Source organism: Anguilla anguilla, chromosome 5, assembly GCF_013347855.1.
Source record: "Anguilla anguilla isolate fAngAng1 chromosome 5, fAngAng1.pri, whole genome shotgun sequence".
NCBI lineage: Eukaryota > Metazoa > Chordata > Actinopteri > Anguilliformes > Anguillidae > Anguilla > Anguilla anguilla.
Window position 1 is genome coordinate 47,033,017 of NC_049205.1, and position 13,136 is coordinate 47,046,152.

At 37.9% G+C, this 13,136-nt stretch overlaps 2 protein-coding genes across 3 annotated transcripts in view; both read left to right on the top strand.

The window, feature by feature from the left end:
- Positions 1 to 2,577: 2,577 nt before the first annotated feature.
- On the top strand, positions 2,578 to 7,847 carry gatm (glycine amidinotransferase (L-arginine:glycine amidinotransferase)). Its single transcript, XM_035417340.1, has 9 exons — positions 2,578 to 2,745; positions 3,600 to 3,818; positions 3,951 to 4,146; positions 4,417 to 4,607; positions 4,778 to 4,915; positions 5,197 to 5,361; positions 5,993 to 6,056; positions 6,336 to 6,452; positions 6,709 to 7,847. Exons 1-9 carry the CDS (start codon positions 2,677 to 2,679, stop codon positions 6,819 to 6,821), a joined length of 1,272 nt encoding a protein of 423 aa, XP_035273231.1. The 5' UTR covers positions 2,578 to 2,676; the 3' UTR covers positions 6,822 to 7,847.
- Positions 7,848 to 8,375: 528 nt separating this feature from the next.
- pde8a (phosphodiesterase 8A) overlaps positions 8,376 to 13,136 on the top strand; it is a 56,113-nt gene continuing 51,352 nt past the window's right edge. The window contains exons 1-2 of one of the 2 annotated variants that reach the window (XM_035418608.1): positions 8,376 to 8,574; positions 8,940 to 9,058. In XM_035418608.1, coding sequence (XP_035274499.1) covers positions 8,993 to 9,058 — 66 coding nt within the window. In that variant the 5' untranslated portion in view covers positions 8,376 to 8,574; positions 8,940 to 8,992. Of the gene's footprint in view, positions 8,575 to 8,635; positions 9,059 to 13,136 lie in introns of those variants that run through there. The other variant, XM_035418607.1, reaches the window with a different exon arrangement.

The window sequence follows — 13,136 nt, forward strand, 5'->3', positions numbered from 1 at the left end:
GTGTCAGTATGGGTGAGTGTCTGTTTGTATGTGAAGTCCTGTTTACAAGTCAAGCCAAAAGCACAGTGGCTATTGTGGGCAATTATACTGTGGGTTGATACAGACCCTTGTTCAGAAGTTGATTCAGGGAGACTAATTAATCTATATATCCTAGAATATATCCTATAAAAATGTCTGAACATATGCCAATCTCAGAATTACAATTTCTCCCACAACGAGTCCTTTTTTGGTCCTTGGCCAGATGCATACAGGGTCCGAAAAACTAGAGATGTCCCCATATATTATTCTTCAATCTTAACAGCGTTACCTCTCGTCAGGCAGGCCATGTACACTGCTATCAGATGGGGTTATGACAGTACTCTAATTCATTTTTATTCCATCTGCAAACTGTGCCTCCTGGCACAATCGCCTCACGACAGTCAGCAGTGTATTCAGACACGTGCACACAGAGTTACTGTACACGTCTCAGGACCATAGCAATTACCCTGACGCTGTCCCAGTACCAATGTCCCATTGACAACTGTTCTCTGTGAGCAAGGAGGCTGTTTACCTCTGCTGTCTGGCTTTCCTCACCTGTCTGCTCTCTTTCTCAGTCAGATTGGCCCAGGAACCCAAGCTATAGTCTGGTCCTGGAAGGCCTACCTCTGGCCATTAGAGCCATCAGTGTTCTCAGCCCCTGCTTGATGCTGACTGTCAAACTAGCAAGTTTAAAGTAGTAGAATTCCAAAAATGATTCTTTCTTCTACGCAGCTCTGTATTTGCCCTGTGAAAATTAAGAGCCAAGAGAAGGCAGTTCGTTTAGATATATTTTGTTCTTTATTACTGTACACATTGCACAGACCACTTTGGACTTCTTGTGGACTTTGCTGTCTACGCCAATGCGCTGTACTGTATACCTGACAAAATTCAGTTCTCTTTAAACAGTACTTTAGTAATGATAATCACATATGGTTGATTTACATGGTATCATGCTCAGTGAAGGATTAATCGTTTGTTTGCTTTCCTGCCATGACTGTTACATTAGCCTTGACTATTTGAATTTGTCGGGATATCTTTAAAGTCACGTTACCTCATATGCTAAAAGTAGAGCATGCCTTGCAGAAATAAGCAATCAGTATTCCCGATTAGATCAGTTTACAGTAGGCAGCACAGATGTGGATTTCCATTTCGACAACTCAGTGTCAATTGAGGCTAAGTACAGTATAAGAATGTGCCTTGGCTGACTGTGAAATAGACTAGTAATATAAACTCACAGTTTCTTTCACGATTGGACATTTATGTTAATGATTTGAAGGTGATAAGAATTTAATGTAATATTGTGTCATATCTATTACATAATTATTACGTTTCAGCTCCAATGAGAATGTTTGCAACTGGTACCTTTACAGCATGTTTTGTATTGACTGTAGATGCAAAGTAAAATAAATAATGCTTTCAGATTAGGGTTTCTAAGAACCGGCTTGTGGCACAGTTTAATTACACAAAAAACTGCACGAAATGGCCCTGGTGGAAATTCCAGCTACCTACTTTACCTGCTCCAGCTGGATACCATCTGGAATTTGGTGATTGTCTGTTGTCTGAACCAAGCTGGACCACCAGTTGGACATGGTCTTGCCAGCAGGGTTGCTATCTCAACCATCTTGTTGTCAGCTTGACCATCTCCAAACCAGTTTTAGACCAGCTTGAAACAGGGCAGGAACCAAGCTGGAATTACACATTGTTGCAAACAATGAAGATATACATTCAGTTTATGTCAGATCTTACAATTACATGTAGTTGGGTGTTCTGAACATAGTTCCCCTAATGAAATCTGTTGTTTGTCCCCCCTTTTTAGTCTGCAACAACAAAAAACAAAACAAAAAACCACTGAACTATCCAACAGGCAGGAAATCTGTGAATTTCTTTTCTGAAGTGTTTTTTAAAATACTTTTTTGCATTCACAAATGTAATTTTAAAAAATGATTCTTGCCAAAAAAAAAAAAAAAAACGCATAAAGGGCTTTCTTCCCCCTTGGCTAAACGCCAGGTTTTCAGTTGGTGGGGTTATCTGATTAAAATGCATATCATTAAAGCTATAATACTTTCTACTTGTAAGATATAAATTGTGCTCTTGCCACAAAATGGCAAGCTAAGCCTTCTCTTGATGCAGAAATACCAAGACACCTGTGTGCACAGTTAGAATTTCATTTTAAATTCTAACCGTGGTGCAGTTAAGAGTTCTCACAACGTAAAGAGAAACTCATATTTTATGCATTTCTATTGCTTTGAACATAAGAAAAGAAAGCGCATCGACACTGTGTGACCTAAATGGCTGCAACGTTTCAGAAACGTAAGTATTCATTCACATTTTTCTTGCAAATTGCAGCTTTGTGTTTGGATGATGTAAGTATTCACACTTCATCGTTTTAAATAAGCGGTTACTCCACCTTTTTCCAAGCCATTCGTTTGAGGGTGCGACTGATAAGAATGTGCTGCTGCAAGGTTTCCACTTTCATGGGCCATTTTTTCAAACAAGTCACGTTGCTGCTCAACTCTTTATAGCCGCCAATACCAAGTGTCGCCGGGGTATAAATTGGCCCGTTGAACCAATTCTGTCCTACAATCTCAGAAGTGACAATCTGGGCTTCGTTTGCGCCGCAAGAACTCTTTTTACCTTTCAATATCGAATCCGAGGACGATGCTGCGGGTCAGATGTCTGAGAGGAGGTAGCAGGGGAGCTGAAGCAGCTCACCTTATTGGAGCTATGGTTAGTATGTAGCCTATATAATTATTTTCCTTTTGCGGAAGGAATTGAATAAACAATATAGTATCGTTAGTTGGCCTATTTAACAACTAATTGCCTACTCACCAATCCATATTACATAGGCTATATAACATTAATGCAATATATAAACAGAGGAAGTTCATTTCACGTACTTAATTTTCTTACATTTAATAAGTTATTTTATTTTGCGTTATGGTTACGACTGAGATAGTATTTTTTTAAATGAGGGAAATATCTGTTCGACTTAACATGCAAACAAATGCTAAATGGAAGGGGTAAGTTTCTTTCATACAAAAAACATCCACGATACTTTTTTCTTTGTCGGCACATTTTAGAATTGTGAGTGATAGCAAACAGTTGTCTTTGGCAGCTGTCCTCAGCGAACTCAGTGACACGGAGATCCACTCCTCACAGAACCTTGACATTATATCCAGGACCCGAGATATGGCATTCAACGAACCTTGGATCAAAACTATTATTATTATTATTATTATTATTATTATTATTATTATTATTATTATTTTACCTTAGAGTGTGGTTGGTAGTAGAGCTTGTAATTTGTTTTTAAAAAATTATTCTAATTTGATTATACACCATTATTAGCCCTAGGAGCCTAATGATTGATTTTCTCTTAATGAGAGTTGAGGCATAAATGCAGTGGTTCTGAAGCATTTTCAAACCGCTATTTATATGATTTGCAATGCTCTGAACTGACCTTAATAATAATTTAGGCCTATGTGGTTGTTGATGTGAACATTATGAAGATTCAAATCTCTCCCCCCCCCCACCCCCCCCCCCCCCCCCCCCATCTCTCTCTCTCTGTATTATTGTATTAGCTGGGCCGAGCTGTGACTGGATGGGTACAGAGGGCATTCCAGAGCACGTCAAGTTCAGCAGCTGCCATTCAGTCCCAGGTGATTGTGGAGGACACTGTTACTGAACCCGTTACCCCGGAATGTCCAGTCTGTGCCTTCAATGAATGGGACCCACTTGAAGAAGTCATTGTTGGCAGAGCCGAGAATGCACGTGTGCCCCCGTTTACAGTGGAGGTCAAGGTAACATTTAAGCACTGATTTTATTTGGTATAGTAACATCACCCCACTTCTAATAAATATATCACCCATTTGGATTTTAAGGAGGAAATGTTTTTAAATGGTAGTTAGCTGACAAGGAATTCATGTTGACAGGCTAACACGTATGAGAAGTATTGGCCCTTCTACCAAAAATTTGGGGGTCAGTTGTTTCCTGAGGACCACTTGACGAAAGCCATTGCTGAAATTGAGGAAATGTGCAATATTCTCCATCTGGAGGGGGTTACTGTGAGGAGGCCAGAGCCTATTGACTGGTCTTGCCAATACAGCACACCAGATTTCACATCTACAGGTAACATTTATTGGGCTTTTCGTTGTATTATTATTGTGTGTAATTGTGTGTGTCTTAATGGATGTATTTTGTCTGTCGTTCAGATGCCCAGTTGAACCCAGTTGCAGAAAATGCTTTTGTTGAAGGATTGTGTTGTCATACCATTCTTTTTTCTGACTTTTCTATCGTACTGTTCCCCTTCTCTCCAAAAATAATCTGTAAAAATGTCACTTTTCCCTGGGTGAATCCAGTAATTTTATTGTGGCACATGCCATCCTTTTGCCTTCTCAGGCATGTATGCAGCTATGCCCCGAGACATTCTTCTTGTTGTTGGAAATGAAATTATTGAGGCTCCAATGGCATGGAGGTCCCGCTTTTTCGAGTACAGAGCCTACAGACCTCTCATTAAAGAGTACTTCAGAAAAGGTGCAAAGTGGACCACAGCTCCAAAACCCACCATGTCTGATGACCTGTATGATCAGGTAAAAAAAAAAATCTGTCTCAGCATGTTTAGTGACTCATCAAAGAGAGAGCATGATTTCTGAACAGCAAACCAACACATTTTCTAATGTAACCGAGTGATCGTGTGAATTTCCACTATGGAAGATGATGCAAACTGCTGTTCTAATTTCCTTGCGTTTCCTGTCTCTAGGACTACCCAATTCGATCTGTGGAAGACCGGCACATTCTTGCCTCTCAAGGCAAGTTTGTCACCACTGAGCATGAGCCTTGTTTTGACGCAGCTGACTTCATCCGTGCTGGAAGGGACATATTTGTCCAGAGGAGTCAGGTATGCCACTTCCATGTCTGCTGCGTTTTAAAATAAACAGGACTAGATGGACATCTGAGTGGCCTTAATGTAGATGCACAGATACACAACTGTCTGTGTGTCTATGTGTGTGTGTATGTGTGTACACGTCTGTGTGTGTATGTGTGTGTATGTGTCTATGTGTGTACACGTGTGTGCGTGTGTATGTGTGTGTGTGTGTGTGTGTGTGTGTGTGTGTGTGTGTGTGTGCGCATGTGTGAGACTGACTATGAACTGTGTTTTTATGAATTTATGTTTTTCAGGTGACAAACTATATGGGGATTGAATGGATGCGTCGACACCTCGCACCCGACTACAACATACACATCATCTCCTTCAAGGACCCCAACCCCATGCACATTGATGCCACCTTCAACATCATTGGGCCTGGCCTGGTGCTGTCCAATCCAGACCGGCCCTGCCGCCAGGTTAGCCTCTCCTCTCCCGCCGCATTCTTACAAATGCCTGTGCCAGGATCACGCCCATTGAGGTTTAGCATCTCGTTTACAAGGGCGGATCGAGACAGCTCCACAGACGGCATCCTTGACTAGTGAAACTTGTCTGTTGGACGCTGCTGGTGGCACGCTTTAGAATAGGACAGGAAAGGCTTGCGTTCCTCCGAGCCTCTCCAGGGAACTCCAGAGGCCTGTGATTCAGATGAGGTGCTGACGTGAGTAACGTGTTGCCCCTGTGAGTAAAACTATGGTCTCAGAGTGTGATCTTTTTGTTTGTTTGTTTTCCCTCAACAAATAACTACATTGAAAAAATAATTGCTTTTCATGTTGATGGATGCAGATGTTTCTGTAGCCTCAAAAGTGCAGAGTTTCTTATGTCTTTCTACTCTGGGCAGGCTCTAAGGCTCTAAGACTGAATCCTATTGTCTGCTTTCTGATACTGTATGACTTCCACTTAAGTGCTAACTGCCTGGGCATACTTGTGATTATAGCTGCTGTGAACATAACACTTCTACTGCCATCTATTGGAAGAATTGTTGAAATGATTGAGCCCTTTCTGAAGGACACTTCTCACTTGCACTTGCATGACATTTGTCTTTATCAGATTGATATGTTCATCAAGGCTGGCTGGACTGTGGTGAAGCCTCCAACACCTCTGATTCCCGATGGTACGTGTTGAAATGAGAAATTTTAGCAGGCTGATTGAATTTTAGATCAATAATTGCACTATTTGTTCTTGGAATCTGTGGCAGTGCTATGGCAATGCAGCTGGGTATAACAAAACAAGATACAATACAAGCAATAAAGTATGTTTCTTCTAACAAAAATGAAAATTATTTTCAGCAAACTCACTGAAGTAACAGGAACTGTGACATGAACTTTCTGTGTGATGTGTTACAAAGTTGAATTTTTTGCTTTCTTAGCGTTTTCTTTCCTTAACCCATTAGATCATCCCCTGTGGATGTCCTCTAAGTGGCTCTCGATGAATGTTTTAATGCTGGATGAAAAACGAGTCATGGTAGATGCCAATGAAATATCTATCCAAAAGATGTTTGAACGCCTTGGTGAGTTTTTTGTTTTTACAGGACAAAATGTTTTTAACACTTCCAGTTTTGCCAATTATATCTGCTCAGAGATAAAGCAACTCTGAAAACACTTATTCAACTATGAAGTGTCACTTTTACAAGTACTCTTCCAGAGTTGATTTTAATACTGTATTTCTCTGTTTTGTGAACCAGTTTACTGACTGAATAGTGATTTTTCAGAATTTTCATTGTCTTTAAAAGCCTCTTGATTGATAAATGGATCTGATCCCAACAGGAATTAGACCAATTAAGGTGAACATTCGTCATGCCAACTCCCTGGGAGGGGGATTCCACTGCTGGACAACTGACGTGCGTCGCCGTGGTACCCTGCAGTCTTATTTTAATTAACCCAGTCAGAAATTGACAGTTTTTATTGAGCTTGCAAGGGTTCAGTACAATGAATGATGAGCAAATTATTTTCCCTTGCAAATGAAGTGCATGAACCATATTGATTAAACAGTGCTGTGTGTGACAGTGTTCTTGCAAAAAGCTTTGTTCAAAAAATGGCAATCAAAAACATATTAATGGAACTGGATAGCTCTCAATAATAACTGCATTTCTGGCTGGCTGTTAACATCTATTGTAATAATTGACTTTTTTTCATCAGATTCCATCAATTATACAATAGAAAAGGTACACTTAAGGGTTACTTGCGGCTACAGACATGGATAGAGGAGGGATTTTTGAATGTTATTCTACCTCCTTTAAGAAAACAAATATCCGATTGTACACCAGACATTGTTTCCAGTTTTTCCTTTAAAATTTTGTAAATTTCTTCAAAAAGACCAGAAATGTTCATTTAAATAATGATATCATCATAACATGCAATTAACTTGTTTACTCAGGTATTTTCTAATGTTTATTTATTGTTTTGTCATTTATATTGGATTCATTGTTTCCCCTTCAATTTATGTTTTGATAAGTATTCTACAGAACTGTCGGAGGTCCAAATTTATTTCATTAGCCTTCAAGCATACCTTGTGTCTCATTTCTTATATACAATGGCAGCCTTTTGCCAGTTACCATATGCACCATTTTACTTTTACTGGACTGCTTGGCTGCTTTTTTTTGCATGTATCTTTGTTATGTTAAAACTTTTCAGATTTACAATGCACATGCATTTATTCTTTATTTGACTTGTCAATTATGCACAGCAATGTCTTGTATCTTTATAGATTTGTTATTTTACCGAATTGCAATTGCTTGTCTGAGGTCAAGTAACAATCAATTCAACGAATAAAACTGATTATGAAATTGAACTTCCGCATTAGAGGTGTATATAACTACTTATAACTACAGTACTAGACAAACGTCGTGAATGAAATGTATGCATACATCTTTAAATACCAATAAAGAATGATTGCAAAATTGATAGTCATATCTACGATCAGCTTTCTTACTGTTCGATATCTGGAACGAATGGAAAACGAATATATTTTAATTAATGGAAATATTCGGTTTCCGTCTTTATGAAGGTTCATTCTAAGGCCTTTACGTAGATCTGTAAACGTATTGAACGGAGGAGGGCGATCTTGTTGCACGGCAACCAGAGCGGATTATTATTAGGCCTATGTCTAATCAGTAGTTTTTAGCAGCTGCAAGTCCAACAATACACAATGTTTAAATATACACGTGTGTTAAAAGTCTTCCTTCTTTGCCTTTTAAAATGTTGAAACAGTTTGTTCGATAAACCTATTTTCACAAGCATGCGCATCCATGGACAAGTGATCCCATTAGTTTTAAACGCATTGAACGTGTTTAGCTTTATTGAAGATAATCGCTTGACGTGAACTTCAGACTCAGCAAACAACTAGCCTACAGCAGCGATATACTTTGAACAGTTTGATAGAGGTTTAGGCACCTTCTTGAATAGCCTTCAGTGGGACTGTTGGAGACGAACAGTCCCAAAGTATAAGTGTAGCTATGAAGTAAGTTCAAAAGTTAAAATAATAATTATAATATAGGCTATGCTAATAGGATTAAAACACACATCACTGGGATAGATTAACACTGTAGCGCAGTAATATAGCTAGTTGCCAGCAAGGATACAAATGACTACATAACGTTTACAAGCTGTCCAGAAGGGGAGGAGCTAGAAACTGTAAGTATACCCTTTCAATTTGAACTGAAGTCTGAAGATCAGTCTAGGTGTTGTAGAGTAGGCTATCCTGTCCTGTCCGCGGAATAGATTTCAACCGGAATTATAGGCGAACTGTTTGCACAAAAAACAAGAGTTATTATATAATATAATTCCCTTCCGTTATTACGTGTATAGTGGTCTTCACCGTGGAGGGGAAACGACATTCTAGAAAATTTTGCTAATTAGAGACTACTGGAAATGCTTATCAGGTGCAAAGACGAAATAATAGACGAAATCGCCATCGATAGCCTAACATCCACTTTCTTATCTGATATTCGTAAATATATCATCTATGACAGAAAATTTGCTGATGCTTTTCTTACAAGTCTGGACGAGTCCGATTCTACTTGGAAACACGGTGTGAAGGAAGTCATTTGAAATGGAAGAACAGAACTTAATTCATCATTTTGATGACGACTGGGTGAAAAATGGACCACAGCACAAGGTTTGAATATAAAATATTTAAAAAGAGAAAAGCACATTATGTTGCAGGTTGCATTTAAGTGTGAAAGCTGACAGACGGCCTTTGCTACTTAAATGGTAATTAGGGTATCCTTAATACGATGTAGAACGTCTTGCTTGAAGAGAGAGAATTTAATATCGCCAGAATAAAAGAGTTTAATGTCCAAATCACTTGCTGTGTAGCCCTATAGACTAGACCAAGAGTTAGTTGCCATTAGTTGCCCAAGATTTTTGTGAGGTGCCCGGCAATTACTTCAGAAGTGACACTTCATTGTACGGCTTCTGAAGTATCAAATATCTAATACTAAAGAAAAGTCCGTAGCCTAATTCCCGATGCTACACATAGCTATAATAGGCTATTATCCACCTAAACCATTTACCTCATACAGTAATTGCACATATATTTTACATATTGTGGAGACTCAGAACCCATTGGCGGATAGAAGGCTATCCTAGAGTTCCACGCGAAAGAGCGTCAAAGAGAGAATTGTTCATTTTTCAGTTTGCTGTTTAAAGGAATTTGTCAGTGTGGGTTCACATATTCATTCTGGGTACCTGTGGATTTTCATATCCATTATGTGCAGTGAGTATTACAGGTTTGTCAGTTTCATTTAACTCTTCTGTGACTGAGTGTCTGATTTAGGCATGCAGAGATAAACAGACCCAAAGATCACTTTTATGTTTGAGGATCGTTCATAGATTTTTCTGTTCAAACTTTTTCATTTAAACCTGTCTAGCACATCCGTTGTTTTACCTAGTTTTATGAATTAAAGATTCTGTATTTTAGATTTCTAACCTTGCTAAATATTTTTCACACTTGCAGTAGGCTATGCTCATATTTTACACCTGAGACCATATTAGCAAAGAAAGTGGCTGTTTTAAACCAGTTGGCCTGCATGGAATCTCATTTGGGTGTTTTCATAGAACTATAGTAATTGGACAAGTTTTGCTGGTGTTAGCAAAAGAGTGTTAGACTAATGAGATGCAACTTGAAAATCATGAGTTGTGCTGGGATTCACAAAAGCAAAATTGATTGACATAGGCAGGGGTGTAGCACAAAATTCTGGGCCCTGTACAAATGCAGTCTCAGTCCCCTTTTTAGGTCAGGTCTTTGTATATTGAAATTGATATCCATATTGTCACACATAATTATGTTCGTGTGACAGTGCTATAATAACCAAATGGAAAATTAAAACATTAAATCACAGGAATGCGCAAGTAAAATGTAAAGTAACAGACAATGGTAGAAAAAGAGGAAATGTTTGACTCTTTGCTAAACAATTATCTATTTAATTAACAATATTTGGAAGGCCTTATCTGTATATTTCGGAAAGAGTGGCATTTCTAAAATTAGGTGGTTCCAATTTAAGTGAAGTCAAAATAAATAAATGCAAGAAAAATATCAAAATAAATGAATGTACACATTAATAAATAGATACAATCTGACATAAATAGATATTTCTGCATTTATTTGCCTATTTTATATTTCCTTAATTATTCATTATACTTACTTCACTATTTATTTATTTCCTTTATCATTAATTATTATTCTGTTGATTCTTGATTCATTATTTCTGTATAGAGTATTTTATAATATATTTTTTTCTATATTTACTTGTCCTTATGGCAATACACGGGCTGTTAATCAAAGTATGTCACCTTATTCCCATTGGTTGATTGATACCAGAGTCAGAGTGCGTAGATTGACTGTACAAGCCTTGCTTGTACATCGGTTGCCTTGACTACGTTAGTAGGGGAGAGTGGGGCTAAATATAACTTGCAAACTTTTTAGGTGGTTCCATTGGAGACCAAACACGCAGAATTACGTCTTCTTTGTCTTCAATGAGTTGCGGAAGTTTTCAAGAAATATTTTGGGAGATATTGTCAAATAAAAGTCTGTTTTGGCTATATGCAAGTACAATTTTTGCCCCAAAGTATTTTTCAGGTACTGTATTGCGTGTGTATGTCAAGGAATCCAAATGTAATCATAAATAGTCTTTTAGTGACTAACAGATTGCATAGTTTTGATATAGCGCACTAGCTTGCTGGGATTGTAGTCTAAAGTACAGACACACCCCAGGCGGGTTTAACTTAACACAGTGTTTCATGTATGCTGCCAATGATAGAAATTCCTAGTAGTGGCAGAATATGCAACTTCTATGTTGTATGTGGCCAATGACAGAATATTGTAGGCCTAAGCTAGAGAGAATTTCCTAAGAATCTACATACAATACAATGCACATGATAGCTTACAGTAAAAAAATATGAAGACATACAAACACATAGCTACACAATGCAAAATAGATAGCTCAAACAATACAGTCCTGTGTAGTTGCTTGTAGAAAATTAGAAATGAGAAGTAGAACCACTGACTGGGGTCTTCCGGGAACTCTTTGATATGTTTCAAATTTTAAAAAAAAGAAATTGTCAGCCTGTTGTCAGTAGACTATTTATTAACTAATTGATTTTATTTATTCAACTCAGACCTGATATTTGTAAATATATTAGATTCAATTTAAAGGCAATGAAAAATAGATTAGCCAGTCTTTAAGTGGTGACATTTGACATTGATTAATACTGCTGTTAGGATCGGAAAGGGAAGACATTCGACAGGAACTGGAGAATAATGTACAGTCTTGTGATACAGTTTCACTGATACAGGTAGGCTGTGAAAAACATTTACATGTAACCGTTAAATAGATTAAAAACTGTGTTTGTATCCTATAACATCAAATTGTATTGAATTACCCTACTTTGAGTGAACGTTTGAAGCTATTAAGACTGTTAGGTATACCACCCGCCATGTTAGTTTTTTCCCCACCCGCGGGGTTAAACGTAACATTTCACTCCCGGTACTTTCAGTTAAATTGATGGTATGTCTCAGAAATGTAATTTTGGTATGTAATATAGTCAAGGGCTGTTGGTCGTTTGTATTACATTACATTACATTACAGGCATTTAGCAGACGCTCTTATCCAGAGCGACTTACACAACTTTTTTACATAGCATTTTACATTGTATCCATTTATACAGCTGGATATATATACTGAAGCAATTTCGGTTAAGTACCTTGCTCAAGGGTACAACGGCAGTGTCCTACCCAGGAATCGAACCTGCGACCTTTCAGTTACAAGTCCAGTTCCTTACCCACTGTGCTACACTCCGTCCTTAAATATTAAAAATTATTAATCGAGTAATATTAGTAATATTTTCAAAACTGAGCCAAATAAGAAAACTCAAGTAAGGGCCACAGACTGTTGTTCTGGTCAATCAGACATCTTGACATCTCCACACCTGCATGTGCCTACCTCCTACTCCCCACCTCTGGACTTGATTGCTATGCTTGAATGTAAAAGCCACGCCCCCTCATTATCATATGGAGAAAAAAATAGGCTACAGAGATAAATCAAGAAATAAATACATGCAGAATAAGTAAGTATAGAATTTGATAATTGACAATATAAAGAAATAGGCAAATAAATAAATGCACAAATACCAAATTACGACAGAGTCCATTCACTAATTTACGTCTGTGTATCCTACATTAATTTCACATTTTTTTGCATTTATTTATTTATTTATTTATTTATTTTTGTGTCATTTATTTATTTATTTATTTTTAATAAATAAATGACACATTTTTGGTCCTTCATACAAGTATACAAGTGCCATTGTCAAGTGTAAACTGGATTATATCATGTGTAAAGTGGAATTTTAAGTAAGGATGTTATATACATACATTACACATTCTGAGCTCTCAATGTGCTTGTGACAATTTATCTGTAATGAGTATATCAACGTATTTTAGCAAGTGATCCTCTGTAAAGTCATGGGCCGTCTTCATTCATAAGTGTGACTGTCAGCCTTTTTAAGAGGCCTGCCCGAGCTGGTATTTTTAAAATATGTGATTATATGCACTCTTTTCTTTTCAGTGCAGTCTTTCCTTGACACATGGGTTAGTGCTGGTCCCAGTTGGTTGTCCTTGGTTATAGGGATGGTCTGTCTGTTCATTATCATGATGAAAGGGCGTATGATAGTACAGCCAGTTCCTTGGCAAGGTA

Bases quoted from the DNA above. Each gene is read 5' to 3' on its own strand.
- gatm (XM_035417340.1), top strand. From the start codon at position 2,677: ATGCTGCGGGTCAGATGTCTGAGAGGAGGTAGCAGGGGAGCTGAAGCA. The intron at 4,608-4,777 runs GTAAAAAAAAAA...TCCTGTCTCTAG, and splicing joins CTGATGACCTGTATGATCAG to GACTACCCAATTCGATCTGT. The intron at 6,057-6,335 runs GTACGTGTTGAA...TTAACCCATTAG, and splicing joins AACACCTCTGATTCCCGATG to ATCATCCCCTGTGGATGTCC.